Source organism: Biomphalaria glabrata, chromosome 6, assembly GCF_947242115.1.
Source record: "Biomphalaria glabrata chromosome 6, xgBioGlab47.1, whole genome shotgun sequence".
Lineage (NCBI taxonomy): Eukaryota > Metazoa > Mollusca > Gastropoda > Planorbidae > Biomphalaria > Biomphalaria glabrata.
The window spans coordinates 51059152-51086524 of NC_074716.1; the positions used below are offsets into that span (position 1 = coordinate 51059152).

General features: G+C 35.9%; 1 protein-coding gene across 4 annotated transcripts; it reads right to left on the reverse strand.

The window, feature by feature from the left end:
• Nucleotides 1-1678: 1678 nt before the first annotated feature.
• On the reverse strand, nucleotides 1679-27203 carry LOC106078764 (leucine-rich repeat transmembrane neuronal protein 3-like). 4 transcript variants are annotated; one of them, XR_008778604.1, is made up of 11 exons: nucleotides 26852-27203; nucleotides 19265-19416; nucleotides 18438-18615; nucleotides 17828-17946; nucleotides 11295-11515; nucleotides 9716-9861; nucleotides 8207-8328; nucleotides 7599-7723; nucleotides 4548-4756; nucleotides 2031-3357; nucleotides 1679-1900 (listed from the first exon to the last, which is right to left on the reverse strand). XR_008778604.1 is itself a non-coding variant. In XM_056033450.1 (10 exons), the coding sequence occupies exons 2-10, from the start codon at nucleotides 19401-19403 to the stop codon at nucleotides 2982-2984; spliced, it is 1635 nt and encodes a 544-aa protein (XP_055889425.1). In that variant the 5' UTR covers nucleotides 19404-19416; nucleotides 26864-27203; the 3' UTR covers nucleotides 1679-2981. The 4 variants fall into 4 exon arrangements, 2 of the variants coding, with proteins under 2 accessions (XP_055889425.1, XP_055889423.1); XR_008778603.1 differs by having other exon boundaries at nucleotides 1946-3357; XM_056033450.1 differs by having other exon boundaries at nucleotides 1679-3357; nucleotides 26864-27203.
• Between the last annotated feature and the right edge of the window lie 170 nt (nucleotides 27204-27373).

Genomic DNA, 27373 nt, shown 5'->3' on the forward strand with positions numbered 1-27373 from the left:
ATATCACAAAATACAAAACCACTAAATATTGCAGTGTTGTTGTTTTTTTTTTAAATTTTAACTCGCTCCGTCTGTCTGTCTGTCTGTCTTCTTGATACAAATTTTGTACACATTATTTCTCCCATTTACCATTCATAGAGTTGAAATTTACAAATAGTATTCATCGTCCATAACAAAACATAAATCAATATACAAAATTAACCAATTTGTTTACTAATTAGTGGTCATTAATTAATTTTGTTTGACATAGAAATTGGGAAATAAATGTTACAGTATTGAGATATATGGTTGTAAATGTGCCGTTCTTTCCCCTATATAAGCTTTATATTTTTCAAAAGTATTTTCAACAATATTTTGCTTGTTTGTAGCAAGAGAAATATGTATAAAAATGTCGACCCTGGATTTTTTTATATAGGGTCCTGTCCCACATTGCAGCTGTCTGAGCCCACCTCAACTGGTAAACCTTAGGGCCTAACGAAATCAACGACTAGAAAGCATGAAGGAAAGTGACTTTTAATGATGCAACAACGTATGAATGAAAAAGAGAAGATATAACAATAAACAAATCAGTCAATGATATATATACATGAAATAAATGTAGTATTTGTGCACCATAATAATTGCTCATTTTTTAAACTTATATTTGAAGTTTTCATCATTCAAAATAAGTCTCTATAATTGCCTACAACTTTTTTTTTAAAGGCACATTATTGGAGCACGCCAAAAAAATAAATGGTAGGCCATGTAGAGGAATGGATTGGCCTTTTTTTAAAATTATTATTATTTATGCAAAAGCTGTTGGCTACTGATCGAGAGGAGTGGAGATCCTTAGGTGCGCTCATGTTTAACTCTTTCTCTCCTAACTGACGATGCCAACGTTGATTCCACCAGAATGTGGTAAATAATTACGGAGAGAAAGAGTTAAATTCATCCTTAAAGGTTAGGGCTAGGCTTAGGATCCAATAATATCATAGTGAAAATGACTGTCCAAAGTTTGAACTAGTTATTGCTGCAACTTACAACAAATATTAAAACAATCTTCAGTGAGTTGATCCGGATTCAAAGACATTTAATATATAGACTGGAAGATGGAATTAATTTCCGGTTACTTAAAATCAGGGTATATCTGACGCTAGTGCTTTTATAAATTCTGGAAAGTCGATCTAACTTCAGTTTTGAAAATTTAAAAAAAAAAAAAAGATTGGAGCTCTATGTAGCATGGACACAATTTATATATATATATATATATAGGTCTGTGATCTAGATCTATTCCTTTATTTGTTGGAGGTATCCATAATCTTATTCATGGCTGTCGTCTGTCTGGATTCTAAACTATTGTTAGCGTTCTGCCTATTCAGCACGTGCAGCAAGAAATAACCAAAACTAACTAAAACTAATTATCTTCAATTTAGCGTAATCAGCTTCATTGCAAAGCTGCAGTGCATACTCATCTCTTTATAAAGGGTCTTACTAAAGAATTTATATTAGGATTGAGTTTTCAATGTCATGCGATTAATGAAGTTGTGCAAGTTATGCGGTACAAAATGTAGTGGGGCCTTCTACACTACTCATCCTTTGACATTCGTTTCAGTTCTTTGTTTTCAGTGATTTCAAACGATGTAAACATGTGGTCAGAGATATTCTGTTATCTCTGTGCTGTGAGTCTCGTGGATCTTTGTTTTGGATTGTTTGTCTTTATAGAACTTTGTTTTCGCTTATTTCTCTTCCTGGAACTTGTTTTCTAATGTCTGTCTGTCCGTATTTTTTCTCACTTCTTTGTCTGTCCTAGAACTTTGTTTTTTGCTTATTGTTTGTCTGTCCTAGAACTTTGTTTTTGTCTTATTGTTTGTCTGTCCACCTAGAATCTAGAACTTTGTTTTTGTCTTATTTGTCTGTCCACCTAGAATCTAGAACTTTGTTTTTGTCTTATTATTTGTCTGTCCACATAGAATCTAGAACTTTGTTTTTGTCTTATTTGTCTTTCCACCTAGAATCTAGAACTTTGTTTTTTGTCTTATTTGTCTGTCCACCTAGAATCTAGAACTTTGTTTTTGTCTTATTTGTCTGTCCACCTAGAATCTTGAACTTTGTTTTTGTCTTATTTGTCTGTCCACCTAGAATCTAGAACTTTGTTTTTGTCTTATTTGTCTGTCCACCTAGAATCTAGAACTTTGTTTTTGTCTTATTTGTCTGTCCACCTAGAATCTAGAACTTTGTTTTTGTCTTATTTGTCTGTCCACCTAGAATCTTGAACTTTGTTTTTGTCTTATTATTTGTCTGTCCACATAGAATCTAGAACTTTGTTTTTGTCTTATTTGTCTGTCCACCTAGAATCTAGAACTTTGTTTTTGTCTTATTTGTCTGTCCACCTAGAATCTTGAACTTTGTTTTTGTCTTATTTGTCTGTCCACCTAGAATCTAGAACTTTGTTTTTGTCTTATTTGTCTGTCCACCTAGAATCTAGAACTTTGTTTTTGTCTTATTTGTCTGTCCACCTAGAATCTATAACTTTGTTTTTGTCTTATTTGTCTGTCCACCTAGAATCTAGAACTTTGTTTTTTGTCTTATTTGTCTGTCCACCTAGAATCTAGAACTTTGTTTTTTGTCTTATTTGTCTGTCCACCTAGAATCTAGAACTTTGTTTTTGTCTTATTTGTCTTTCCACCTAGAATCTTGAACTTTGTTTTTGTCTTATTTGTCTGTCCACCTAGAATCTAGAACTTTGTTTTTGTCTTATTTGTCTGTCCACCTAGAATCCAGAACGTTGTTTTCGTTTGTTCGTTTATCTTAGAACTTTGTTTTCTACTTCATGCTAATCAATTGAGTCTATACTACTGCTCCGATTAAATTCATGGCAGTCATTCGATTTCAAAATGTGTCAACATGTGGAAGTCTTGTTTAGTTAGTCCTCTCTTATGTGGGTCCTGCTCTCTCTCTCGGATCACAGCTTCAAACACCATGCAGTTGTAAATAGTAAGATCTTATATCTCGTCCTCCTCATCCTCCCTCTGCGGCAAGCTCTCAAACTTGATCAGCGCTCTCTTGTCTTTGGCGCCTTCGTTGCTGACAGACTTCAGCCGGCTAAACTGGACCTTCATCTCCACGGAGACGGCGTCCTCGCCACTGCCGTTGGCGTCACGGGTGAATACGGACACGTACTGGCCGCCCACTTGGGGGCCACAGCACGTGAAGTGACGCCTACGCTTCCAGATCAAGAACCCGCAGATCGCCAGGAATGGGGATGAGGCCGGCACAAGGATCAGGATAAGAATGTTGTCGAAGGAAATGTAACGCTGTAGGTCCTCAGCGTTTAGATATTTGAGTTCCTTGCCAGCCAATTGTGGTGGAGCACTGCATCTGTAAAAAAATATAAAAAAAAATAAAAAAATATTATAAAAGTACTTGTATAATGGTCAATGTGTCATTCGGCACCTCCATATATTTCAGCATTTCAGACCGTACCCACTAAGCCCTCTCAAATCCTCACGAACTCACCTACCCCGAAACTCACTTAGAAGACACCGAAAAACGAATATATTTACAGTTCTAATATTTAAACATTGAATAATAAATAGATAAACAGAAGTCTGTTCAAATATACAAACATAAATATTCTCAAAATATTTAAGCTAGATTTTGGTCATCAACCCTGTTTCATGATGGAGTCTAGGACTTTGTCAGGGTCCACACTGACTGAATACAAGTGTTTTTTAGACAATCAACTGTAAAAAATATTTTCAGTCCCGCACAGAAGCCGCAGGCAGGCCATGTCTCTATTACAAGACAGATTCGTTTGGTCCCAAGACAGACTTTCTTCAAGTGTGTTTTCAGTCAGGACGAAGAAACTATAAATAGCAATCGCTTTGGTGTATTCGGTATACGACATGCCCGCTGGACTGAGGACACGACCCCAATAAGGAGGACACGTCCAATTTTTTTACCGGACTTCTGGTAACCCTATGTTTAGGATAGATCCTTAATTATTTAATTACACCAATTTTATAATTTATACAGAAAGATATGACCATTTAACCAACTTCGGCTGTGTAAAATGTTTGTAAAATGTTTGACATGTTTCGGATGTTCCTTCAGAGTTGAAGATAGTTTACTTCCTAGTCCAAACCTCCCGCAGGACGACGGGGGATGGGAGCGGGCAGGATTTGAACCCTCGACCATCGATAAATCCGAACGACAGTCCAGCGCGCAAACCTCACGACCAGGCAGCCATCCACATTTGGGGGTATCAACTGCTGTGACGTAGCTAGGAATTTTGACATCATTTGGGGGTCCGGGGGGGTGACCTCTTTGGGGGGGGGGGCTTGCATTTTACGTAATATTTAATATTTAATGTAAAAAACATTTTGGGGCCCCCCTCAAGTTGGGGCCCCGGGGGAATTTTTTAAATTCTCCCCCTCCATCCCCAATCCTAACTACCCCTCTGATCAACTGCCATATTTTCCCCGCCTTCTCCAAGGCTGCAGAAGTTCTAGAAAGACCTGAAGAACCATTCCACAAAGATGAGCTACTCAGACTACGCTAGTACTCACATTAGCCTCCCTTTGAGAGCAGGCGATGAGATAATCCATGCGACGGAATAGTTGCATTCGATTGGATTACCGTCGAGACGAAGAGTTGACATCTGCTGCCATGGCAACGACTCCGACGCCAAGGTGGCGATGTGGTTACTTTCTAGGACGACCTCTTTCAGCTTTGGCGGATGATCGCCGAATATTTTAGGGTGAATGCTTTTGAGTTTCTGAGAAATCAACAAATAAAAAAAAAATACATCGAAGGCCTATTATAAATATTTTACGGGTAGATAGACGTAGAACACACAGACGCACAGACTTATGTTATGGTCTTATTTTTAATAATAATAATAATAATAATAATTTAATTTTTAGTGCGCTGTTAACTATAAAAATGTAGGTTCAAGGCACTGTGATAACTTTACAAACATAAATGACTAATTAATCTAATAATGTTTTAAACAGATAGGTCTTAATTTTCTTCTTAAAAGTAGTGCATGTTGTCTGTCTGAGATCTATGGGGAGTGATTTCCATACCTTTGGGCCGTGCACTGAAAAAGCCCGCAGGCCGTAGCTTTTGGGGGAGAAACGTGGCACCACTAGAAGCGTTGAGTCCATCCTTACAAAGCTTAAATCAAATCTGTCTGTCTGGTACGAATTTCGAACAAATTATTTCTCCCACTTCCCGTTTTCGGATCAAATTATATCATTATATCAATTAAAAAAATAATCAGTTAGCTAATTAAATAGTGGTAGTTAATTTTTTATAGCAAAAGGGAGACAAATATTTCAGCATAGAGATATATAGTTATAAATATGGAGTTATGTCTTAGTTAAGCTTTGTTGTTGTTTTTTTTTAAAGTATTTTTTTTTAAAATATTTTGTTTGTTAGTTTGTTTGTAAGTTTGGATGTTCCATCGGAATCCCAACTAATGCCATATACCCATCACATTTGGGCGGACTTATGGGCATCCTTTACCTATTCCTTAGTCTGTTGGACCGTTGGGGTACCACACAAGATCTGTTAACCATCTTTCTCCATTCCTCTCTGTCTTTTGCCATTGATATAATCTCTTTCAGGTCTGTCTATTCTCTTTTGTTGTTTTCCCATCTATTATACTTTCTGCCTCTTCTTTTTCCTGTTACTGTTCCTTGATAGAAGGTTTTTGCGAGCTCTGAGGACCTAAGAACGCCAAAATTCAAGATACCAATCTTCACTGAGGTTCGAACCCGAGAACCCACGGTTAGAAAGGCAAGCGCTTCTCAGCCACCACGTACTCGACAGTCAAAGGGGGATTATCCAAGGCTAGCAACTTGTGAGTTTTGAGCTTTATATGTTATAAATGTGGGCTTGTATTTTTTACAAAGCTTATATCAATTCTGTCTGTCTGTCTGCTAAAAAGTTTGTACACGTTATTTCTCCCACATCCAATCGCAGATCAAGCTGGAATTTTGCACAAATTATTTCTTTTACCTGACCAAACAAGAATTAATTTAAAACATTAATCAACTAACTACTTCGTTATCGGTAATTAATTATTTTGTTTCGTATCTCAAACAAGGGAAAGAATTAGTACTTGACTGAAGTAGTGGTATAAGCTAAATTAGTCTCTTTATTTTATACATCGTCATGACAAATAGGACGAGACTATGGAAACATAAGATATCTATACAATCTTCCATCTTCATAAGCCCCACACTAGCAGAGTGGTTACCGTGTCGGCTTGAGAAGCCCGAGAAGGCTTGATCCTTGAATTCTGGTCGTTCCAACTTTTTTATTTTTATTTTAGAAATGCTTTAGATCTATTACAAATTTAATTACATGACTGATTCAAACTAATTTGATACAAGTACGCTCAATACTATAAGCTTTTGTTTTTTTTTTATAATGTTTTTCTTGTTTGTATTGTATCTACATACAGAGAACTTTCATTTCCAGAGTGCCGTCATATCTAAACAGAGAGAAAGTAGAGATATTCAGGGGCAGAGAAAGTAGACCTACCGTGTTGCTAATGAAGAGATATTCAGGGGCAGAGAAAGTAGACCTACCGTGTGGCTAATGAAGAGATATTCAGGGGCAGAGAAAGTAGACCTACCTTGTTGCTAATGAAGAGATATTCAAGGGCGGAGAAAGTAGACCTACCGTGTGGCTAATGAAGAGATATTCAGGGGCAGAGAAAGTAGACCTAACGTGTTGATAATGAAGACATATTCAGGGGCAGAGAAAGTAGACCTACCGTGTTGCTAATGAAGACATATTCAGGGGCAGAGAAAGTAGACCTACCGTGTTGCTAATGAAGAGATATTCAGGGGCAGAGAAAGTAGACCTACCGTGTGGCTAATGAAGAGATATTCAGGGGCAGAGAAAGTAGACCTACCGTGTTGCTAATGAAGACATATTCAGGGGCAGAGAAAGTAGACCTACCGTGTTGCTAATGAAGAGATATTCAAGGGCAGAGAAAGTAGACCTACCGTGTGGCTAATGAAGAGATATTCAAGGGCAGAGAAAGTAGACCTACCGTGTGGCTAATGACGAGATATTCAGGGGCAGAGAAAGTAGACCTACCGTGTGGCTAATGAAGAGATATTCAGGGGCAGAGAAAGTAGACCTACCGTGTTGCTAATGAAGAGATATTCAGGGGCAGAGAAAGTAGACCTACCGTGTTGCTAATGAAGAGATATTCAGGGGAAGAGAAAGTAGACCTACCATGTTGCTAATGAAGAGATATTCAAGGGCAGAGAAAGTAGACCTACCATGTTGCTAATGAAGAGATATTCAGGGGCAGAGAAAGTAGACCTACCGTGTTGCTAATGAAGAGATATTCAAGGGCGGAGAAAGTAGACCTACCTTGTTGCTAATGAAGAGATATTCAAGGGCAGAGAAAGTAGACCTACCGTGTGGCTAATGAAGAGATATTCAAGGGCAGAGAAAGTAGACCTACCTTGTTGCTAATGAAGAGATATTCAGAACCTACCGTGTGGCTAATGAAGAGATCTTCAGGGGCAGAGAAAGTAGACCTACCGTGTGGCTAATGAAGAGATATTCAGGGGCAGAGAAAGTAGACCTACCGTGTGGCTAATGAAGAGATATTCAAGGGAAGAGAAAGAGGCGAGGGCGTAGCTCTGTAGTGACGTCAGTGGAGTGTTGTCCAGAATTAGACTCCGCACTTTGTTTTCCTGCGAATCTCTGGTAACTAGATCGAGATCAAGCAAAATATATTTTAAAAAAATGTAAATAAAAAAAAAATCAACGCTTATCTAAGGAAAATAACTCCGCGCAACTATATCTCTCAGTAAAGTAGAAGTTATTTGCCTTATTCGATACCAAACAAAATAGTTAATAACCAATAATTCATTGACTAATTGGTTGATTTTTAAATTGATTCATGCTTTGTTACTTGTAATGAATTATTGTTTAAAGTTTCAACTTGATCCGTGAATGGATGAGGAAGTAATAAAAAGTTGGCAGTTCTAAGAAAAATGAAACGCTATTTAGCCATATCTGTGAATACTGAAGCATTAATTTCCCTAATTGACTAATTGTTTAATCTTTTTTTTTTATTGATTCATGACTTATCTACGCCAATGTATGATTGTGCAAAATTTCACCCCCCCCCCCATGCCAAAAAAAAAAAGTATTTAAAAAAAAAAAAAAGAGGCGAAACTTGTAAACCTACCAGCGACGATTGGGTTTCCTTTAAGGTTTAACGTATGAAGAAGAGGCAGCTTGTTGATAGCGCTGTAGGGTATCGAGTGAAACCTATTGTTTTCTAGGTGCAACCTCTCCAGCGTTGTATCGCTACAGACAAAAGAAAATACTTTTCAAATTCAAAATATGTCGCAAATTTTTTTTTTTTTTACAGATGTAATTAACCCTAACTCCTAGGCATCACATTCAAAGACCGCATCACAAACCAAGAGATCAGAGACAGGGTTACTGCAGCGATTGGACCCCATGATGACCTGCTAACTATTGTTAAAAGACGAAAGCTTTAAACTTATAGCCACATTACAAGATCTACGGGCCTTCAAATACCTTCCTTCAGGGAACAGTGCCAGGGAAAGAAGAAGAGGCAGACAGAAAAAGCGATGGGAGGACAACATTAAAGAATGGACGGGTATGCCATTGAGAGAGGTTCTAAACAAGGCAAAAAAAAAAAAAGGTAGGAATGGAGAAAGACGGTCGACAAGTCTTGCCTGGTGCCCCAACAGTCAAACAGACTAAGGGATAGGTAAAGGTAAAGGTAAATTAAAGGGACCTACTTAATGCAACAAACAGGTCATGTTCTGAAAGCTAATATTTTGTAAAGAAAGTGATTTTATATAAATAGTTAATTTTTGATTCGCAAATAAAAACGCTAGGTTCATTATGATTAAATGTTTCTGTACGCATATCCAAGAAAAACAAAAAGCAAACAAAGTTGTATATGTGAATAGTGTACGACCCCTTGTGATGAATTGATTTTTTTTTTTTGGTATTGATTCATGTCTTGTCTATGCCAATGAATAATTGTGCAAAGTTTCAACACCCACTCCCAATGAAAAAAAAAAAAGGTTACAAAGGCAGTTTGTGTGAAAACACAAACTCGAAATCGGCCCCCCGAAGTGGTCCACACAGGGAGGTAAAAAAGGCAGGCTTCAATATTTTCATATTTCTCACGGCTATGGCCAAATTTCGATTCACGGTGTCCCCGCTGAAGGGAAGGAGAGGAAACCGTGTTTCGTATTCTGTTTGACTGCCCCAGACTTGCTGATCTCTGCCCCAGACTTGCTGATCTCTGCCCCAGACTTGCTGATCTCTGCCCCAGACTTGCTGATCTCTGCCCCAGACTTGCTGATCTCTGCCCCAGACTTGCTGATCTCTGCCCCAGACTTGCTGATCTCTGCCCCAGACTTGCTGATCTCTGCCCCAGACTTGCTGATCTCTGCCCCAGACTTGCTGATCTCTGCCCCAGACTTGCTGATCTCTGCCCCAGACTTGCTGATCTACGCCTCGACAGGTCTGGGAAACCAAAAATTCTCAACCTGTACGGTGACATGTATGCACTCTGCAAAACAGCAGGGTTTTATGTCCAGGCCTTTTGCAAGAGAGGATTTGAGCCTCTCAAGCCCTCACTTAAATGAAGTGTGATGATGATGAGAAAGAGCCCACTGTTGGGGTTAAAACCGGCACTAAATTTACTCACTTGTAGAATGCGTTGACGTGAATTTCCCTAATGTTGTTGTATGAAAGCCAGAGCTCTTTCAAATTGACCAGGTCCCCAAACGTCTCACGGTCTATTACCTCCAGCTGGTTGTGTCTGAGATCCAGGAATTCTAGGTTGGTCAGGCCCTGAGAGAGAAGGCAACATTTGTATTGTAAACTGTACCCAATAGGTCATTCACGTAGCGGACAAGTGAAGGAGAGGCTAGGCGGTCGGACATGGGCCGAAACGTGAAGCTGCAAACTAGTGGACAGTATCATTCATTCTTAATTAATTAATAGCTCATATCATTGATTGTAGCAATACACGGACTCCACCATCTAGACCAGCGGTTCTCAACCTTTTAAGCTCGGCGACCCCTTTTTACAATTCCTCACTTTGCCCCCACCTTCACACACACAGCAATAGAAGAATAGACAAAAACAATCCATATTTTCGATGGTCTTAGGCGACACTGGCAAATCGTCAATCGACCCCCAAAGGGGTCGCGACCCACAGGATGAGAACCCATGATCTAGACAAAAGCAAAATATATAAAATGCTTTAGAGAAAAAAAGCTTTTCAAAAGGGAAGAACTACCCCCTTAAAACTATATCTACCAATAATGTACAAGTTATTTCCCTTATTTGATATCCAGCAGAATAATTAATAGCCGATAATTGACTAATTGACTATTTGTGTTTATTGATTCTTGAGTTTGTTAGGTACCGTAAATAATTGTTTAAAGTATCAACTTGATCGGAGAATTGAGTGAGGGAGGAGTAGTGTTAACAATTATTTAAGGGGACTAAACCCAACAAGTTTAGTCATATCCGTGAATACTGAAGTATTAGTTTACCTAGTTGCTCTTAAACAAATTAATTAATTACTAGTAATTCATTGTCTAATTGGTTACTTTTTTTTTTATTGATTCATGTCAATGAATAATTGTGCAAAGTTTCAACTTGACCCGAGAATGGGTGAGGTAGAAATATCGTGTACACACTTTTTACCAGACAGACAGACAGACAGAGTGAGTTGGTATAAGCTTTTCAAAACACGTTCGCACCCCTATTTTAGACATCTAGGAGATACAGCTACTAATACTTATACGCAGATACCAATACACAGCTACTAATACTTATACACACTTACTAATACACAGCTACTAATACTTATACTTAGTTAGTAATCCACAGTTACAAATACTTATACACAATTACTATAACAAAGACGCTAACTCTCATACACAAGCTACTAAAACACAACTACTATTACACGGCGTGGTCGAGAGGCTAAGTGCGCTTGAACTTGGCTTGTCTTGGCTACCTAGAAGGGGGCTCGAGGTTCGACACCCGACTCGGGCAGAGTTGCGTTTACTGAGCGCCAAAAGTCAGCACGGAAAACCAACTCCTAGATACCCCCTCACCCCACAAATGAGATTGGACCAAAGCGCTCTGAGCGTGCTATAAGCATGAAAGTAGCGCTATATAACAGCTATAATAATAATAATACTAATACACGGCTACCGATACACAGCTACTAATACATAATTATTATTATTATTTTTGTTTTTACAAACCTTAAAAGTCTGATTATGGATTTCTTTCAAGCTGTTATAGCTGAGATTCAGTAGCCTAAGCTCGCCCAGGTCGTCCACGGAGCTTCTCGATATGGACAACAAAGAAGCATTAGAAAGGTCCAGAACTCGCAGGCTGCGCAGGAAAGGGGAGCCCAGCACGTGGTCAGGCAGATCGCCCAATTTGTTTCCACTCAGGTTTAGCGTTTGCAAATGATGCGCACCTGAAAAAAAAAAAAAAAAAGAAACCTAAAATGATATGCCCCTGTGAACAAATAAAACTGGAAATGACACGTCCCTGCGATAAAAAAAAAAGAAACCGGAAATGATATGCCCCTGAGAATAAAAAGAAACCCGGAAATGCAAGGCCCCTGAGAATAAAAAGAAACCGGAAATGATACGCCCCTAAAAACAACAGAAACATGAAACGAGAGACGTTTTCTTTCGAGGTCATTGAGCGAATGATGTGTTGTTCACATGTTGTTGTTTTTATTTAAATATTAACAAGGATGTGACGTGGCCAGCAGAACGATAATTTACAACCGCTGTCCGAAGAACACGGTGACCTTCAATATCGTCTGCCCATCATAGTCTAACATCGTCATCATCATCTAATATATAAATTAAAATGTAAGGGATATGTATGTGTCTATCTATGTATGAATGCATGTATGTACGAATGTACGCATGTATGTATGTATGTATGTATGTACGTATGTATGTATGTATGTATGTATGTATGTATGTATGTATGTATGTATGTATGTATGTATGTACGTATGTATGTATGAATGCATGTATGTACGAATGTACGCATGTATGCATGTATGTATGTATGTATGTATGTATGTATGTATGTATGTATGTATGCATGTATGTATGAATGTATGTATGTATGTATGTATGAATGCATGTATGTATGAATGTATGTATGTATGTATGTATGTATGTATGTATGTATGTATGTATGTATGTATGTATGTAGGTATGTATGTATGCATGCATGTATGTATGAATGTATGTATGTATGTATGTATGTATGTATGTATGTATGTATGTATGTATGTATGTATGTATGTATGCATGTATGTATGTATGTATGTATGTATGTATGTATGTATGTATGTATGTAGGTATGTACGTATGTATGTATGTATGTATGTATGCATGTATCTGTGTATGTATGTATGTATGAATGTATGTATGTATGTATCTATGTATGTATGTACGTATGTATGTATGAATGTATGTATGTATGTATCTATGTATGTATGTATGTATGAATGTATGTATGTATGTATGTATGTATGTATGTATGTATGTATGTATGTATGTATGTATGTATGTATGCATGTATGTATGTATGTATGTATGTATGTATGTATGTATGTATGTAGGTATGTACGTATGTATGTATGTATGTATGTATGTATGTATGCATGTATCTATGTATGTATGTATGTATGAATGTATGTATGTATGTATCTATGTATGTATGTACGTATGTATGTATGAATGTATGTATGTATGTATCTATGTATGTATGTACGTATGTATGTATGAATGTATGTATGTACGTATGTACGCATGTATGTACTTATGCATGTATGTATCTTATCTTATATAATACAGACGTTACTTCAAAAAAGATGATTACGTCCTACGCGTCATGTATGTATGTATGTATGTATGTATGTATGTATGTATGTATGTATGTATGTATGTATGTATGTATGTATGTATGTATGTATGTATGTACATATATATGTACGTACGTAAGTATGTATGTATATATGTATGCATGTATCTATGTATGTTCCGAATAAAAATCAATTGATGCAAAGTTTCAACTTGATCCTAGGATTGAGTGAGAGAAAATAACGTGCACAAGATTACACCCAGACAGACAGACTGACTGACATAGTAATATAAATTTTTCTAATGGATCGGACTTTGGAATTATAAGTCCCAATGAAAATTTAAATTACCAATTGAGGCTTTCTTTTTCGTTTCTTTGATCTTACAAAGCTTATATCAACTCACTTTGTCCGTCTGTCTGTCTGTCTGTCTGGTAAAAGGTTTAAACACGTTTTTTCTCCGACACCAAAGCTGAAATTTTGTACAATTATTTCTTTTAACTGACAACGCAAGAATCAATTTAACAAATTAACCAGTTAGTTAATTAATGGTAATTACCTATATTGTTTGTTATCTCGAACACGGGAAGGAAATTGTATTTCACTGAAATGGTGGTGTAAGCTGAACTAGACCTCATTATATAGGTCGCCGCTTTAAAGTAAAGTTGAAATAAACAATATATAACTTATACTACTATACCTCGCTAGCAGAGGGGTTAGCACGTCGGCTTTAGGAGGCGTGTGACATGAATTCAGGTCGTTTCCCATTTTGTGTGTGTGTGTTTGGAATTGCTTTTAAAAAAACCGATTATTGTAAAATTTACCCAGATATCAATTTCTTTTTCTTCCCTTCTCCTCCTTTCCCCCACCAGGTCCAGACACGTGATAGGATCACGTAAAATCACTAAATTTAGAAAGCCTTCAGGACAGAAGACTCAAAAGTAAAGTAGCAATTATGCATAAAACACTGAACCATAATCTTCAAATACAAAAACAAAATAAAATTCTCTGAAAGATAAAAGTACAATTCCCACGCCGTGCGCTAGGACAAATTTGTACAAGTGCTCCATCTTCCCTAGTGCTATTTGAGCATGGAATGGGTTGCCTGAGCTAGCCAGGAAAACCAGTGACTTGGCAGAATTTTAGTCACTGGTTAATATGCATGACTAAATGCATGACGCGTAGGACGTTATCATCTTCTTTTTTGAAGTAACGTCTGTATTATATAAAAAGATAGGATCCTAGAGTAGTGAGAAAGCAGAAAATAGCGCGGAACCAAAAAAAAAAAAAGCGGTAAAAAATAGTTCTGATCGAACAGATTTATTGTTCTTGGTCTAGATCAGGGGTCTTCAACCTTTTTTGGCCTACCGCCCCCTTTTCGATTTTTTTCTTTAAAAAAATCCACCAGCGCCCCCTCTCTAAGAAAAACAGTTATAAAGAAGCGTGAGAAGGCAAATTTGAACAAAATATCATCTATCTATTAATTTTTATGCTGTCAATAACACTTATCCCGCTTGGGAGACGACCGCATGACAAAGGCGATTGTTGTGAACTCCTTGGCCTATGTCTGACGAGCTTTATGGAGGACTGAGTTACAGAGGTGCCCCCCTACCCCGTGAGCGCTATAAAGATTTATTCAGGCATTCAGGCGCCATTTCGCTCTCACTGGCATAGAGGAAAGTAACTGGCAGCATCCTCTGGCAGCAGATAGTCTCTAAGAGAAACAGTTCGAGAGCTCTTACAAAAACTGCGGGACAAACATTTGATACTCAAAGAAAAGCCAGCATACAACTGCTTTGTCTGCATAAAAATTCGGGAAAATATGTAGGTCGCAGTTGGGTTTGCGTAGTTATGTGAAACAGTGGACTCAGCCGTAATCTTCGGAATTAAAAGCAATAACAGCCAATATTATCATTATGCAAAAATTGTGTCAAATAATTTGCAGTGATTACACACAAAAATTAATTGTAAAGACTTTCTTTCAAATCCTAAGAATAGTCTCCGTTTAAATTTTTGAATATTAGGGCCTACTGTTTTTAGGTTTAATTGTAAATTTAGTTTTATATTTTAATATAAATATTATTATTGCAGAATTCTCTACAAAATGAAATTAAGCTAATGGGAACCTTGTGTCCCCTGCGGTCTGACAATGTTAGAAATTTCCAGCTTTAATTTAGCCAAAGCAAGGTGAAGGTCTCCTCTAGTCGCTACATCCTGTCTATTTCTTTGCTTATTCATTAACTTTGTTATGCACTAAATCTAGGTTAACCATGTTTACCGAAAAGCTAAAACATAATTCCAATTTCGACCACAGTTTTGGAATTTTACTGAAACATTTAAATGCAGCCACATCTCTATTGTGCCTCCAGGGACGTAGATAGGAATATCCATCGTTTGGGGGCTAGGGGGCTTGACATCTTTGGGGGGCCGCTGCATTTTGCTTAATATTTAATTTAATTAATTAAAAACGCACTAATTTGGGATTTTTAATTTTCCCTCACCCCCACCCTAGCTACTCCACTGTGTGCCTCCTATGTTTACATTCTTTTTACTGAAGACATTCTTTTTACTGAAGACATTCTTTTTACTGAAGACATTCTTTTTACTGAAGACATTCTTTTTACTGAAGACATTCTTTTTACTGAAGACATTCTTTTTACTGAAGACATTCTTTTTACTGAAGACATTCTTTTTACTGAAGACATTCTTTTTACTGAAGACATTCTTTTTACTGAAGACATTCTTTTTACTGAAGACATTCTTTTTACTGAAGACATTCTTTTTACTGAAGACATTCTTTTTACTGAAGACATTCTTTTTACTGAAGACATTCTTTTTACTGAAGACATTCTTTTTACTGAAGACATTCTTTTTACTGAAGACATTCTTTTTACTGAAGACATTCTTTTTACTGAAGACATTCTTTTTACTGAAGACATTCTTTTTACTGAAGACTGAAGACATTCTTTTTACTGAAGACATTCTTTTTACTGAAGACATTCTTTTTACTGAAGACATAGTTTTGTAAATCTATTTTTTCATGCAACTCAATTTGAACGTCAGTAACAGATGTTTAATAATTGTCATTTATATATTTTTTTTCTAAATTTTAGAAGCGAATCTTAATTTCTTCATAGAGCATTGTTATGGGAATTGCATAGATATCGGTGTCCTTGGGCACTTGTTAACAAACAAATTATGTGAGATTGTAAAACCCTTTAAAATAGATTTAATATCTCGATAAAAGAAGAAAATGATATTATCAATAAAAGTCAATTTCTTTCCGAGCAGTCGGAGGTTCGTTTCATTCATTTGTGTTAGATGCCTACCATGTTAAACAATTTTTTAGCCTGCTTTAAGTCATCGCCAACTGTTGAATCTTCCCGTTTCTCAAAAAAAAAAAAGAAAATTATTTCAGAGCTTAAAAAAACGAGCCAAAACAATTAACAAACCCCTTACGAAATCCAGCGAACTTCAGTTTAAAACAAGAGTCTAACACCTTTTTTATCATTTGTTTTATAAAACTGTTGAAAGATGCGCTTATTTTCGGCATAGGTTTGTATTTTATTTACAGTTTTATAATTAGAGTCCAATAGAAATGAAATTGCGGGCTAAACTTTTCTTGTGTATCATAACTCACAATGTGAATAGTGAATAGATTTGTTCTTTATTCTATATTACCTATGAAGTCATTGTAGCGTCCAACCACTGATGGTTTCCAATATGTCCTCATAAGCTACATAACTAGACAATTTTGAAATAATATTTCAATTCTAACAGAAAAAAAGTCTTCTTGTGTTACATATGTTTTAAAATAAATTTAGTTTTCATCAATTTTTCAACAATATCATACGAATTTTTAAAAAACTATGCATTTTTCTAAAAAGCCATTAAAACATATCCTGCTTTGAGGTTTTTTGTTTTTAATATTGTTTTAATTGTAGATTTTTATAATTGTTCATGAATATTCTTAACTTATTTTTGGATATCGCTATATGTTGGTGAAGCCGACTTGGTTTCATAACCTCATCTGAAAATGCCATCAAAGTAGAACTTACTTTTTTTCTAGTGGCAATTCACTAAATCTCAAGGAAATATGACATACCAGTAAGTTTTCGTAACAACATTTTATCAATGTTTTTTGTTTTTAAAAAGTTAAATTATTCTATTAAATGTTACCTTTAATGTTTTTTTGCAATTAACTTTTACATATCAATATATTAACATATGTAGATAAAATAAACTATAATCTAAAAGGCGTATTACCTACTTTGTTGATCAAATCTTAAACGTTTATACGCGAAAGATTCAAGGACAATAGATACTCTTCGATCATAACAAAAGAGTAAGAATTTAAAAATAGAAAATGGGATTCCCGAACTCAATTTCTAACGCTGTTTCTGTTCTTAAATTAGAAACAAGTTAACTATACTTTGTCTATATTTAGTTTCCCAGCTTTAATGTTGAAGAATTTTTAAATTTGTTTTGTTTCAGAGCACCTTAAGTTTCTTCTTTCCGCCTTTATGCCCAGCGCCCCCTTACAGCCCCATTTTGTGCCCAGCGCCCCCCTACCGCCCCTTTGGCTCTCAGCGCCCCCCAAAATCTCGAAAACGCCCCCTAGGGGGCGATATCGCCCCCCGTTGAAGACCACTGGTCTAGATCAATCACAAATTTAATGACTAGGCTGATCTAAACTAATTGATACTATTACACCGCGTATAAGCTTTGTGTTTTTTTTTTAGTTTTTTTTTTTTTTGTAAATTTTTTTTTTCTTGTTTCACTTTGTATCTTTGTAAAAAAAAAAAAATTGGCTAGGCCCCTTTTAGACTGAAAGACGGTTGAACACTTTGCAGAGCCCCCTAACTCCAGACTTGAGACTAAAATAATTGAGAAACAGACCTTCCTGAAATGTGTTTGGATGAAATATTTTTGACGTCAGCTCGTTGTAAGAGAGGTCAAGTGTCCTGAGGCAAACCAGGTTATGAAGAGCGTCGTCTTTAAATCTGTTGATTTCATTCCTGAAATTATAAAAATTTTGAACATAAAAAAAAATTTAGAGCAAATTATATCTCTATTTCTTACTAATAACAGGTACGAATTCTGCGGGGTCCGGGGTTCGAATCCTGGTGAAAACTGGGATTTTTTAATTTCGGGATCTTCTGGCGCCTCTGAGTCCACCCAGCTCTAATGGGTACCTGACATTAGTTGGGGAAAAGTAAAGGCGGTTGGTCGTTGTGCTGGTCACATGACACCCTCGTTAACCGTTGACCATAGAATCGGATGACCTTTACATCATCTGCCCTATAGACCACAAGGTCTGAAAGGGTAACTTTACTTACTGATATATATATATTAATGCCTAACCGTATCTATGGAAACACGAACTGTTTTTATAAAGTTCCAGATCGCTTTATTGTTTGTATTAGTGGAACTTTTACTTAACTGAAAAATGAGAGACAAAAAAGAACAGTAGATCCAGAGTGTGGAAGGACACTCTTCAGTTTCCTACCTGCCAAACAGAATATCTCGACGGCATAGATTCTTTGTATTGTTTTCACATGGAGATTCCCTATCACAGTCTGGACTCTCTTCTATCGATGGAAGCTCAGTAAAACGGTTTCTGGAAAAATCCAACACTTCTACGTTCCCAGGAATCTGTCCTTTGAGGAACTCAAAATCTATAATGTCTGGTTGGAGAATTAATTGTTTAAATTTTAAACAAATATATAAAGTCCATATATCGTTTTAGCGTAACATTCAAAGTCATTGACACACACAGTAATATTTGAAATAATTATTTCAAGACTAAATCGTCTTTTATGCAAATTTTTGTGACCTTAAATATCTTGCAAAATATATTTCTAAGTTAAACTGAGAGTCAAGTTGGTGACGCGATACTGTGCGAGAAATAAAATTCCGACACACACATATATATATATATATATATACATATATTACTTTCACTTGCTTGTATAAAACCATGAAAAATAAACCGTAAATAATATCCGAAGTTGAAAGTTTAGTTACAGGAAAGTTTCAATAAACAAAATTTAAGAAAATAATTAGAGATGGAGGTAAATGCGAGCTTGATGCGAACGTGTAGGATATAGTCGAAAAGTCACAATGTACAAAATTTGGAAAGTAGAACTACGAATATTTCAAGCAAGGGCTACGTTTGATTGTAAAGTTCTTGAAGTATCATGGGATAGACTACCGTTATAACAGATATAACAACAAAACTAGCATCTATCTTCATACAGTCTAAGTCTATAACAATATCGATCATGAACCAAACTTATATCAGATACAAGAACTTATATCACCGGACAATCTAACCTCTGCTGGAGCAATTCCAAACGTTGAGTCCTCTGTTGTCTAGGGCATTGTCACATTTGGGCTCCTGAAGGCTAGAGCTGAAGGCGATAATGGATGCTATTAAAAGGGCGAAGTACTTCAGGATATCATGGCTCACCATCTTGGAGTCAAATCTGTAAGAAGATCAAGATTCATATTTCTGTTCTGTATGAGATTAAGATTCATGTTTCAGTTCTCTAAGAGATTAAGATTCATGTTTCAGTTCTTTAAGATATAAAGATTCATATTTCAGTTCTGTATGAGATTAAGATTCATATTTCAGTTCTGTATGAGATTAAAATTCATGTTTCAGTTCTGTATGACATTAAGATTCATATTTCAGTTATGTATGAGATTAAGATTCATGTTTCAGTTCTTTAAGAGATTAAGATTCATGTTTCAGTTCTGTATGAAATTAAGATTCATGTTTCAGTTCTGTATGAGATTAAGATTCATGTTTCAGTTCTGTATGAGATTAAGATTCATATTTCAGTTCTATAAGAGATTAAGATTCATATTTCAGTTCTGTATGAGATTAAGATTCTTGTTTCAGTTCTGTATGACATTAAGATTCATATTTCAGTTCTATAAGAGATTAAGATTCATGTTTCAGTTCTGTATGAGATTTAGATTTATGTTTCAGTTCTGTAAGAGATTAAGATTCATGTTTCAGTTCTGTATGAGATTAAGATTTATGTTTCAGTTCTTTAAGATATAAAGATTCATATTTCAGTTCTGTATGAGATTAAGATTCATATTTCAGTTCTGTATGAGATTAAGATTCATGTTTCAGTTCTGTATGACATTAAGATTCATGTTTCAGTTCTATAAGAGATTAAGATTCATATTTCAGTTCTATAAGAGATTAAGATTCATGTTTCAGTTCTGTATGAGATTAAGATTCATGTTTCAGTTCTGTATGAGATTAAGATTCATGTTTCAGTTCTTTTAGAGATAAAGATTTATGTTTCAGTTCTTTAAGATATAAATATTCATATTTCAGTTCTTTAAGATATAAAGATTCATATTTCAGTTCTGTATGAGATTAAGATTCATATTTCAGTTCTGTATGAGATTAAGATTCATGTTTCAGTTCTATAAGAGATTAAGATTCATATTTCAGTTCTGTATGAGATTAAGATTTATGTTTCAGTTCTGTAAGAGATTAAGATTCATGTTTCAGTTCTATAAGAGATAAAGATTCATGTTTCAGTTCTATAAGAGATTAAAATTCATGTTTCAGTTCTTTTAGAGATAAAGATTTATGTTTCAGTTCTTTAAGATATAAATATTCATATTTCAGTTCTGTATGAGATTAAGATTCATGTTTCAGTTCTGTATGACATTAAGATTCATGTTTCAGTTCTATAAGAGATTAAGATTCATATTTCAGTTCTATAAGAGATTAAGATTCATATTTCAGTTCTATAAGAGATTAAGATTCATATTTCAGTTCTGTATGAGATTAAGATTCTTGTTTCAGTTCTGTATGACATTAAGATTCATATTTCAGTTCTATAAGAGATTAAGATTCATGTTTCAGTTCTGTATGAGATTAAGATTTATGTTTCAGTTCTGTAAGAGATTAAGATTCATGTTTCAGTTCTGTATGAGATTAAGATTCATGTTTCAGTTCTTTTAGAGATAAAGATTTATGTTTCAGTTCTGTATGAGATTAAGATTTATGTTTCAGTTCTGTAAGAGATTAAGATTCATGTTTCAGTTCTATAAGAGATAAAGATTCATGTTTCAGTTCTATAAGAGATTAAAATTCATGTTTCAGTTCTTTTAGAGATAAAGATTCATGTTTCAGCTCTATTAGAAATTAAGACGCATGCTGTCTGGATGAATGCCTGGTCATTTCTTACAGTATGCGTTTTGAGCAACTATTTTCGATCGATGCCAATTATTATAGTTAAGTGACATCGAGCAAATGGCCTCTACTGCCCACAGGTTGCGACGCCACAGGTCAGTGTAAAATTTTCTATTCTCATCTTAATTATCCATTGTTTTCTCAATGTATCATCCTTAGGAAAATGAAAAAAAATGAATGCCAGGCGTCAGCCCGCTGTTTCTGCAGCCAAATGCGCTACAGTATATAATCATATTTTAAAATCCTTTATATTCGGAGCAAAAGAGTATTTAAAGATGTGATTATGCTTAAAACAACCACATGTGGACTGTAACAAGAGGTCTAGTAGACTGATCCACGTTGCGCGGTGGACTAAAACTCGATACTAGTACGCTTGAATGGATCTAGGCTAATCCGGCGAACACTAATTCACTAAGCTCCAAATTTAGTAGCGTGACCTGATTTCCATACTATGACGTCACGGACTCCTGTAGTTAGGGAGAAGTACATCTCGAATGGCTACGAGAATAATACTTTTTTTAGTGTCCCTAAAACCCACATTAAAAATGCTAATATCTCGTTAACGGCTGAAAAGTTTATAAGAAATATTTTGCAGACACGTTTTTTTTTAAGCATTATATTACAGAAAACAAGTATTGAAACGGTTTCTGTGATTGACCCCAAAACCTCTTCAGTTGGTCTTTAATAACTACTATAACGCTTGGTCTCGTTTCTATTTATCTAGGTCAGGTGTTCTCAACCTGTGGGTCGCGACCCCCTTGAGGGTCGATTGACAATTGGCCAGGGGTCGCCAAAGACCATTGAAAAAATGGATTGTTATTGTCTATTCTTCAATTGCTGTGTGTGTGCGGGGGAGGGTGGCTAAGCGGGGGATTGTAAAAGGGGTCGCCGAGCATAAAAGGTTGAGAACCGTTGATCTAGGTACATAACATGCAGACCGACTGACATTTTTCTAGTTATTTTTAAAGTTTTTTTTTTAGGTTGGGCCGGTGAAATGAAAAACCTCGAAGACTAACAAACTCTTGGGAAAATTTGAACAGCGAAAAATTCAATGAATGTTACACTAAGAAATCGAATAGTGTGTTAAGTTTGGTTTACATGCTACGAATGCTTCTTTAGAAAGGAAGAAACCTAAACCAATCTTCCTGCACGAAGGATAGTGGGCTGGGGTTTAAACTCGGGACCATCATGATGAAGGCACATTCCTCGTTCCATATGCTAGGACAAATTTGTACAAATACTCCTTCTTCCCTAGTGCTATTAGAGCATGGAATGGGTTGCCTGAGCTAGCCAGGAAAACCAGTGACTTGGCAGAATTTAAGTCATTGGTTAATATGCATGACTAGATGCATGACGCGTAGGACGTAATCATCTTCTTTTTTGAAGTAACGTCTGTATTATATAAGATTAAGATTAAGATGGTGTGAAGGTCATACCACGCGGTATTTTCATCAGAACCGTTGAAGACATTTGATTCTCCCGCGTTCCATCCTCATTGGTCAGAACGATAGACTGAGTAGGCCTACAGGTAACAAGCAGTTGGCACACGTCTTTATTAGATGCCCTAGTCGAGAGCAGGTAACAATCAGTTGGCACACGTCTTTATTAGATGCCCTAGTAGTTGTTTGATATTTTGTAGTTCATAGTTTCTGTTATTCTTTTTGAAAATATTGAGAACTGCCTCTTTACCTGCCTGAGCGGACCACTTTGGGGACGGATTTTGAGTTTGTGATTCTATAAAATAATGTAATCCATAAAGGCTGTCACGTGATACGTATTTTTCTTTGTTTTATCAATATTATGACGTAGCTTAATGTGTTAATTTACGATTGGTGAATGAGGTCCATTGGAAATGTTTTTTTTTTTTTAGGTCGATGTGAGTTTGAGTTTTGAGTTTAGGCACATCGGCACAATTTAGTTCGTGCCGTGCCCGTAATCCTTTAAGGATCAGTCTCCCTTTACATAACAAGGTCGATGTAATAGATATATAGAATGTAGAATAGAATGTAGGGCTTGGTCATCTTCGATATGATTTTTAAAAAAAATATGTATTCAGTGAATTATTGTTTTGTAGTAACCTAATGAAACACTACAAGAAGACAGGGATGGCTGCCTGGTCGTGCGGTTTGCGCGCTGGACTGTCGTTCAGATTTATCGATGGTCCAGGGTTCAAACCCTGCCCGCTCCCATCCCCCCGTCGTCCTGCGGGAGGTTTGGACTAGGAAGTAATTATCTTCAACTCTGAAGGAACATCCGAAACATGTAAAACATTTTTACAAACATGCCTTGACCCTAGGCTTTAGTGAACAAGAATGACCAAACAGTTCACGATAACACAGTACACACACACACACACACACACACACACAAGCTGACCTGGACACCAAGACATTTTGACACATAAGCAAGAACAGATCAGTTTACAACACATAACGAGAACATAAATACACAACATGTTTTTAGTTAATTCCCTGGATTATCATTTCATGTGTGTTGGACACAATACAATATTGGACACTATTAAAACTGCCTTGAACGCAGTATCTTCATATCGGCTCTAGACATGGGCGGAAATCGTTCTCTTCTCTCTAATGTCAACATCCTGCCTAGTCCAAGTCTTTAACAGTTCGCAACTTCTGCACTATCTTGGATGGTGGTGTGCATGGCGGGGTTACGACAATAATAATTTGACATCCATGAGATTATTTGTGGGCCTTAAGGTTGCATACCTCTAGATGTGCGTGTGTGTGTGTGTCACTTGTGTATGTGTACTTATCAGTTACCCAGATAACATTTTAATCACACAGTGTGTCAGAAAGTACTTAGAGATAATCACAGAACTTTCTCTCGCTCTCTCTCTTTTTTACTCTCTCTCTCATTTTCTCTTTCTCTCGCTCTCTTACTCTCTCTGCCTCTTTCTCTTTCTCCCACTCTCTCTCATCCTCTCTCTCTCTCTCTTTCACTCTCTCTCTCTCTCATTTTCTATTTCTCTCGCTTTCTCTCTCACCCTTTCTCCCACTCTCTCTCATCCTCTCTCTCTCTTTCCCTCTCTCTCTCTCTCATTTTCTCTTTCTCTCGCTTTCTCTCTCACCCTTTCTCCCACTCTCTCTCATCCTCTCTCTCTCTCTCTTTCACTCTCTCTTTCTCTCATTTTCTCTTTCTCTCGCTTTCTCTCTCACCCTTTCTCCCACTCTCTCTCATCCTCTCTCTCTCTTTCACTCTCTTTCTCTCTCATTTTCTCTTTCTCTCGCTTTCTCTCTCACCCTTTCTCCCACTCTCTCTCATCCTCTCTCTCTCTCTCTCTCTCTTTCACTCTCTCTCTCATTTTCTCTTTCTCTCGCTTTCTCTCTCACCCTTTCTCCCACTCTCTCTCATCCTCTCTCTCTTTCTCTCTTTCACTCTCTCTCTCTCTCTCATTTTCTCTTTCTCTCGCTTTCTCTCTCCCCCTCTCTCCCCCTCTCTCTTTTTATCTTTCCGTCATTCACTCTCACTCTTTAAATTGTTATCATTTTGATAGTTAGAGTCTCTCCCCCTTTCATCACAAATTAATGTTCTATTTTAAGAAACACAGACACAGCTCTCTACAACTAAACCAGATTGGCATGACTCATCAATGATAGAGAGTTCGATTAAAGTTCGATGTATACTATACGAAGTCCACATTTGTGCTCCATTTTATGTCCACTGTAGTTACCCCCCTTCCCAAGAACTACCCAGAGAGACATCCTGATAGATACTGGACTAGCTCCTATGAATCTGAATGTCATAAATACAATTTTTAAAGCAATTTAACCTTAGTAAATAAAATTAAAGAAGTATCCTGTATCTGATATTGCTTTTGGTATGATTTTACTAGCATTTCTATCAAGGCAGTTATAATTTTTTATAAATTATGGATTATTTATCTAACTTTAAAAAATTGGATTTTAATGTTTAGAGTTAGAACCCCCTTCAAACGAAGGTTTGGCCTCTTTTGCCTAGACTTAAGTGTATTTACCTTAGAAATAGGAAGTATATTGTTCAAATATTACCTTTACTTTAGACATAGGAAGTATATTGTTCAAATATTACCTTTACTTTAGACATAGGAAGTATATTGTTCAAATATTACCTTTACTTTAGACATAGGAAGTATATTGTTCAAATATTACCTTTACTTTAGACATAGGAAGTATATTGTTCAAATATTACCTTTACTTTAGACATAGGAAGTATATTGTTCAAATATTACCTTTACTTTAGACATAGGAAGTATATTGTTCAAATATTACCTTTACTTTAGACATAGGAAGTATATTGTTCAAATATTACCTTTACTTTAGACATAGGAAGTATATTGTTCAAATATATTACCTTTACTTTAGACATAGGAAGTATATTGTTCAAATATTACCTTTACTTTAGACATAGGAAGTATATTGTTCAAATATTACCTTTACTTTAGACATAGGAAGTATATTGTTCAAATATTACCTTTACGTTAGACATAGGAAGTATATTGTTCAAATATTACCTTTACTTTAGACATAGGAAGTATATTGTTCAAATATTACATTTACTTTAGACATAGGAAGTATATTGTTCAAATATTACCTTTACTTTAGACATAGGAAGTATATTGTTCAAATATTACCTTTACTTTAGACATAGGAAGTATATTGTTCAAATATTACCTTTACTTTAGACTTAGGAAGTATATTGTTCAAATATTACCTTTAATTTAGACATAGGAAGTATATTGTTCAAATTCTACTAGTTAAAAACATAGATCTATATTTTTAGCTTCAATTTCTTATTATATTATCTCGTAAACGACAATCCCGTCCTATGCAAAGCCATGTGTTAACCTAGTCGTGTATGTTAATTCTAGACTTAATTAAAGACTATGCTGTTTTTTTTCCTGGCTGAATCAGGCAACCCGTTTCATGCTTTGAAATGATAGTGATACCAGGGAAGAAGGAGCACTTGTACTAATTTGACTTACGGAATGAGAAATGTGCCTTTGTTACATCTTTATGTCTTTCTGAGTATTTTATGAAGTTGTGCTTTTGTATTTGTAAGTTATGGTATGGCATGTTATTGTTACAGTCTTCTGTCCTGAAGTAGGCCTAACTCTAAATTTAGTGATCTCATTAAAGGTGTAACTTTTTTTTGTTTTCTGAAAGTTAAATAGCATTTTAACTCTGTTTTATTATAAATTGCTTTTAAGAAGCTTGGGGCTGCATATTTTGATTTAGGTCACCAAGTATTATTGAAAGTTGGTGTTAGGAGTTACATTGATCATTATTTAGGATGCGCATCTATAACAGCAGAGTTAGATCTTCAATATATATATTGCTCATCTGCTTGCTAGAAACTGAGATTTTAACATTGGGGTTAGCGTGACAGACATGTGTATCTATTTTAAGTGAGCTCTTAGGTTATACTTTTTTTGCTTTAGTTATGATGACAACAAATTACTTTGCTTTACACCACATTAAAATATTTATATATGAAGGCGAGACACCAAAATGTCATGCTTTGTAAATATAAAAAACAAAATTAAACAACAAAAAAAAAACCTATAATTTTCGCTCGGTAAATAATTACCGAAAAAAACAAACAATTAAAATCAAGAATAAATTCATCATTAAAAAGTACTTTCTAATAATATCAAGACACAAAATTCGCTATTAAAAAACGGAATGATAACTTACATTGTAACTTACGAATTAGTTTGATCCAGACAGGTTAGGCTACCTAGATTAAATCAGTGCGCTGCTTTAGTCCTGTGCAACGTAATTATCAAAGTCCTTATTAGGGAGGGACTGGTTTTAACTCCAAACTTGAAATAGGTGTATCATATCTCCAAACAAATACACACTGACTTTAGTAAACCATCCAATAACAATAGGTTGAAGTGAAGAAAAACAACTTAAGTGCAACTAATCAATCAAATAACCATTGAACTAAATTTTAAGTTATTCCGATCATCGGGTTTGTTTCAAATCAACACTCTTTCAAAGCCACAGGTTCAACGGAGGCTGCCACTTGACAATGAAAACGTAGGTGCACCTTGTAGTTAAGATACCGCTGTTTAAGTGTTCATTGTATATAAGTATCTGATATCAGATGTTATCAGGCTCAACAGTATCAATCTGGTCAGTGGATCACGCGTTAAATAGGCATTCAACTACTTTCACTATCGCTGGCTAGAATAGCATGTTGTCAGGCTTGAA

What these genes read in the sequence shown, in the direction of transcription:
- LOC106078764 (XM_056033450.1), bottom strand. Translation starts at nt 19,403, where the DNA reads ATGGTGAGCCATGATATCCTGAAGTACTTCGCCCTTTTAATAGCATCC. An exon ending in TCCATAATCAGACTTTTAAG is followed by an intron (nt 9,862 to 11,294) that starts GTTTGTAAAAAC and finishes CTTCTCTCTCAG; the next exon opens with GGCCTGACCAACCTAGAATT. An exon ending in ATCTCTTCATTAGCCACACG is followed by an intron (nt 4,757 to 7,598) that starts GTAGGTCTACTT and finishes TTGATTTCTCAG; the next exon opens with AAACTCAAAAGCATTCACCC.